Source organism: Rhea pennata, chromosome 6, assembly GCF_028389875.1.
Source record: "Rhea pennata isolate bPtePen1 chromosome 6, bPtePen1.pri, whole genome shotgun sequence".
Classification (NCBI taxonomy): domain Eukaryota; kingdom Metazoa; phylum Chordata; class Aves; order Rheiformes; family Rheidae; genus Rhea; species Rhea pennata.
This window is the reverse complement of record NC_084668.1, coordinates 40,129,406-40,135,405: the sequence shown is the minus strand read 5'-3', so window position 1 is coordinate 40,135,405 and position 6,000 is coordinate 40,129,406. Positions and strand designations below refer to the sequence as shown.

The following is a 6,000-nucleotide window of genomic DNA, read 5'->3' as shown; positions in this document are numbered from 1 at the left end:
GGCATCAGAGGCTTTTTTGAAATGCATTCCCGACTTGGGGAAGTGCGAAGGGGGGGAAAAAATGACATTTTTCTACTAGCAGAAAAGTCAATTATAACGTTTCCACACTTTAGAAAATTGCTGATGCAGGATGGGAGTTAATAGAACAGTCAGCTCCACTTTGTATTACAGGATTTGGGGGGGGGGGGGCGGGTTGCTGAGAAATGGTGGTGTTTTTCCTTTTTTTAAATTTATTTATTTTTTAATGGCACCTTAAACAACAAGCCACAGCAGGCACCGTGGGGCTGAGTGGCGGCTCCAGCTCACCCTCATCCGCCTGCAGGAGGTTGTCCCCTCCTGGTGCCGGCGTCTTGGTGGAAACCACCCATCCTGGACCTGCCGTGCCATTGCCATCGGCAGCTTCTCTCGAGGAGGCTTTTTGCACAGTGTCCGTCCGTGCTGCAGGTCTCTAGAGGGAAAAATTGCTGCAGAGCCTTAGGCTAACGTTTTGGAGACTTTCTGCTGAAATTTAGGATATGGGGCCCAATGGAGATGATGCCTGGGGCTGCCAAGGGACCTCGGTGAAGCTGGTCTCTGCCCAGCGTATGGCTGGGAGGGAGAGCTGAGTGGGGGACGATGGCCGGCGGGTAACTTGTTTTAGTGGGAATAAATTAAACTGATATTGTTATGCCTGGAAAATGATATTGTTTTGCCTCAAAGCTGATGATATTATGCCCAAGGGCAGCTGTACTGCTGCTGCTCCATCCTCGTTGTAGAAGCAGCACAACCTGCAAGGGGCTACGGTCTCAGCGTGCGGAGAGCCGCAATGCCGGATTTTTCCTAACTGGCCGGACAGGTCTTTCCCACCTGCGTAAGCCCGAGCTGAGGTTTGCAGTAGGCTAAGTTCTTGGTTTGGGTGGTTTGGCTAATGTGCAGGTGATGGAGATCTGGGATTACTGGTATCGGAGATTTTTCTGGCTCCACGCCAAGGTCTGGGCTGGTTCCTGGCCTGATGTCCCGGCTCCAGGTTAGGCAGTCTGCAAAGGTCTCTCCTCTTTCTCCGAAGCCCTGGCACTGTCTCCTGAGCTCCTGCTCCAAGCTGCAGGATTGCGCCCAGCCTCCGAGACTATATTTAAAGCACATTAAAATCCACAGGGCCGGGGTGTGCCAAGACTTCATTGCTTCTGGGGGAGTGAAGTCATGTTTTGCTCCTGCCTTCTCGATGGCTCCTTCCCAACGTTGGGAGCCCGAGCGCTTTGCGGGGTGAGGTGATTTCTGCTTGCTGGGGCTACAGAGGGAGCAAGCACGAGCACTTCTCAAAAGTCATGTCGTATGGAGTTCTCCTGGGTTTGTAGGAAGCAATTAAGCCAATTAATTTATTGGTAAATTATCTTATGATGAAGTACAAAATAACTGCAATGAAACGCTGACATTCACATTAATACCAAATTAGTTACTGTATTATGACTGTTCTTACAATGAATGCCCAGTAATTTAATAGTAATGGGACATTTAAATAATTTAGCCCATAATTTGCTAGATCACTTACATATATAAATGAGCGTGACAGCTTCTTTCCTCAACTTCGCTGGTGCCGCTGGACTAGCGCCCAGCCCCAGCAGCGGGAGGCGAACCAGTCCAGCAACCGCTTAGCGGCGGCAGGCGTCCATGCCGAGCCTGGGTGGGCCTTCTCCTTCCCCAAACCGCTGCGTTTGGGACACGCTCCCAAACAGCCGGGCTGTTGGAGCGTCGTGCTGAGAGTGTAACTACCCTTCAGTGGGGCATAATCTACCCACTCCTCTCCTTTTTTTTTCTTCCCACTGAGACCCAGGCCTGGCAGAAGGCCTCTAGCGGGGCTGCTCGTGCAAGTGCTGCTGGCCTTGCATGGGACGGACTTCAGAGATCCGGCCAGGGCCACTTCATTGACTAGTTCAGCCACTGACACTGAAATTACTGTGTGCTGGCTCTGCTTGAGGTAACGGCTTCATTTTCATGTTGCTGCACTTTCTGTAATAATAAACAGCATTAAAATTGCTTCTTGTTCCTGCTCCAGTGGATTTTTTTTTTCTCCGTAAGCTGGTGAATACTGGAGGAAAACCGCAGGCTTCGGCTCTAAGTGCACCTGGGAAGGTGCAACGCTGACGCAATACTCTTGCACCCCTTCTGCATGGGGTCAGCGTCGTGCCCCCGGAGATGCACGTTGCCAGTCAGTGTGTTACAGCGCTGTTGAGATTGGATTGAACCCGCTGACATATTACTTAATGGTCTTGCTTACCTCCAACCGAAGCGCAGTCTTTTCATCACATCATATTCTACTGTCAAACCTGTTGTGGAGAGGAGTATTCCTCTGTCTGCAAGATTGAGGAGAGAATTACCCAGATTAGTTTTGTTGCAGATGAGAGAGGCTAGGAGGCTTTTAATGCAAACCCTGCCGCCTCCTCTGACAGCCTGGCTCTTCTCACCGAGGAGAGTTGAAGACTCCCTTTTTTTTAATTTGGAGCTGCCAAATTTGTGAAACCAGCAGCCCACTGCAAGCAAGCATCTGCAAGGGAAAGAATAAAGAAAGGGAGGCCAAATTTTGTAGCTGCTCTGTTGGGAGTGATTGAATCCAGGGCCCGGCAGTTCCTACTTGCAGCGTCCCCTCGTGTGGCTTATGACGAGGCTCCAGCAGCCTGATTACTGCTGGAGCCTGGGCAGAAGGACTCAGGCACACAAAGACAGGTCTTGGGTTTTGCACAGAGGAGGTCTATGAAGCATCTCTCCTCTGCCTTGGACCTCCTTGGCAGGCCTGGAGGTGCAGCCTCCGAGGTGAAAATCCAGGCCGAGTCCTGAACTAGGCAGCCAGAAGTAGCTGGTCAGCGGATGACAAGAAGCCTGCGTTGAGGTGCCTCACGCTCCCATGTGCTGTGTTAATGTGTCAGCCTGTTCTTCCCTTCCTTCAGGGGGAGGAAAATGCTCTTTATTAACCACTTCCCTCTGCTGTGCTCAATGATATGGTTACTTAAATTGTTTTCTGTACAGGGAGCTGCTATAGGAATCTTTCCAGGCTTTTGTTCAGACTTCGCCTTTTCCAGGAGCGCCTTTTTCCAGTTGTTTTCCCCTTATGTGTAGGAGACACTGTGTTTTTAAGCCCTTCAGTCCAATCCCCTTCCTACCCTGCTTTGTCAGTGTAGCTTCTCCAGCAAGCTTTTGCATAGGCTTTTCTCTTTGTGCAGATTTTGTCCTATGACATGTTACCTGCCAAGTAAGGGCACATTTTCTACAAGTCACTTGCCACCAGGCTTCTTGGTAAAATTACTCTTCTTGGTAAAATAGCCCAGGGAACTGGGGGCATAAGGGATGGAGATGCCCAGGACGAAGATGCAGAAATGTTGGAAATAAATGTTGGAAATTCAGAAGCTCTATTTGTGTGCCAGGATCAGGCTAGAAGTGAGTTTTACCTGGCAGACTACGCACAACACAGGTGTGATGTGTTTTCCTCGGCCTGCATCCTGACCTATTCTGTGCTGGAGGAAATAAATCAGCAATTTCTTGCAGCAATCCAATCCAGCCCACGTTGCATCTTCCAGCCTGGGTATAGCAAAGGTATAGAAGCACTTGGACTCCCTGGGGATCGTGTGCCTTATATGAGTACTTAAATATATACATTGTGAAAATATACTCGTTGTGAAGTCGCTATAGGTACGTTGCAATTAGAGGAGCAAATCAGTATTTGTGGCTCCGGTCCTTACTGTGGTCTGCAGGAGACCTGGGGAATGAGGTCCTTCACTGGCAAAAGGATGTTGCTGTTGCCAGCAGTGTCACAGAGGATGCCTCAGTTTTGGAGTGGTTCCAGCCTTTCCTTATAAATATCTTGCCCCCTAAAATTGCTGCTTTGCACACAAAGTTGACCAGACTGCATAACACTAGCAAATGTACCAAATGCTGTTGTGAGCAAAATAGATTCTCAGGACATCCGCCAAAATAAATAACCCCTGATCGTATTGCTGCTCTTTCTTATGCTTTTTAATGTTTTCTCCTAACATTCACATTCAAGAATCTGTCCATGACACTGTGTCACAAGGCAAAACAGTGCTTGGTCCTCATGTGGCTATGTAAATATTCAGCTTGTGGTAGATTGCATTAAGTGTCTTATAATCCATCCCAACTGAAAAAAAATGGTCTTTATAGCTGTAATTGTTTTATTGAGGATTGTAATGCATTAGACTTACAGATACATAAAGCAGTTAGTTTTACAAAGCATATAGGATATTAATGTAATGAAAGACATATTAACCTTACATCAATTTTTAAGGAGAGTTACTTGCTGAAATAAATGAGTATAGCCTAAAAGTAGATGATGTTTCAGTCCTGAGTAATGAACCCCTCTGCTCCCTAAAAAATCTCTCAGACTAAAAAATGTTTCAGCATATCAATGGTCATTAACTCTTTATTCTCTGAGAACAACATGCCACATAGCTGTCTCATCCTACTTTGTAACCTTTTTTTAAAATGCAGTACCTGGATGAGCTATAATTTGGGGTGCATTCCTCTAAAGCGTCTGCTCTGCTGACCTCTTCCCTTTTCCAGCGTAGTGGAGCTGTGACTGGTATTGACAGATGAAAAATTCTTGAAGAAGTTACTTTTTCTTTTTTTCTTTGTTTCCTTCTTTCCTTTTTCCCTTTGCCTTTCCTTTTCCTTTTCCTTTTTCTGCTTCCTCAACCTCTGCCAGTGCTTTGATTCGTGCTTTACCCAGTGGTGTCTTGGCATACCAAGCCTGGAGAATTGAAAAGCAGGTCTATGTTTTAATAATACTAAAAAAAACATGAGGGAACATTTAAGGAACTCTGTACTAGTACAATGGAGAATTCCTTAGGAAAGTCTTAAAATCCTGGCTGGCTTGTGGAGGAGCAGAAATGAAATCCACAGATCTCCTGAGAACATTATTGCAACAAAAAGTATAGCAATTGCTTGCTTGAAGTGTCTCATTAACATGAACGCTTAGCTTAGACCATTTGTGTTGCTATAGTTATGGAAATGTTAAAATGTCCATGATCAACCCTATTTCCGAGGTATATAGCTCTTGTCAAAGCTCCCTCTGGTCTGAAATCTGGCAAGAGACAGAGCGTATACTTCTCGTGGTTCTGCAAATCAATCCAGACATTTTTTATTTCAGTGAGAGAACTTAAGAAACAAAACAAACCCCAAACATTAAAAACCTGTTTATTGCTTTCAGATGCCTGTTCACAGCACTGTGACTTGTAAATGATTTTGGTATAGTCGCTCTGCAAACTTGCCAAGCTTCTGGGCTGTAATGTCAGCACGGCAGTTCCAGACCATGTTAAAATAACGTAAAATGAAGGAGAGGGTAGTGCTTTAAATTTAGCAATGTGTAAGAACTAGTTTTTCCCCGCAGGTACGTACAAAAACCTGTATTGACAATGTCCTGCCTGCACTGGAGATTAAAATGCCACTAGGTGTTGACATGTTTGATAAAATGCCTTTCCTTTCCCTCTTTGCTCATCATCATGTGCTGCCCCAGGCAAGAATATCTCTTTCCTCGTAGTCACCCTCTGACCACAAGGTTACGTTTATCACTAATCCACTTGCACCTCAACTAGGGGTGTCAACAGGACAAAGTGACTAGCCCCAGAGTTAAAAAAAAACAAAACAAAACAAAACAAAACAAAAAAAAAAAAAAAAAAAAAAAAACTCCCCATGCTGGAAAAATGTCCTCCAAAGCTCTTTGGTACAGCTTTCCTTGTGCCTTTCAAGTATTTTGTACCAGTCACAACTAGTGTGCTAGCTGGACCACCCTTTGCCCCTCTCGGGCTACCATTGTTTCTATTTAAGGATTTGTATCAATCACTCCGGTGCAATAATTTAGAACTTTGAAAAAGTGGACCTATAATTGGGGCTGAAATTTGAGTAAATTGAATGGAAGAAATCACATTATCACAAATTCTGCATTATTTATATTCATTTTGGAACTCTGGCAGAATATAAATGTCAAGCAGAGAGATTCATGTTTCCAGTGAGGAG

General features: G+C 45.5%; 1 protein-coding gene across 1 annotated transcript in view; it reads right to left on the bottom strand.

Annotated features, from left to right (window-relative positions):
• Positions 1 to 4,259: 4,259 nt before the first annotated feature.
• Positions 4,260 to 6,000, bottom strand: part of IQCA1 (IQ motif containing with AAA domain 1) — a 108,202-nt gene continuing 106,461 nt past the window's right edge. The window contains exon 19 of the mRNA XM_062578813.1: positions 4,260 to 4,735. Within this exon, the coding sequence (XP_062434797.1) occupies positions 4,598 to 4,735 (138 nt within the window). The 3' untranslated portion in view covers positions 4,260 to 4,597. The remainder of the gene's footprint in view (positions 4,736 to 6,000) is intronic.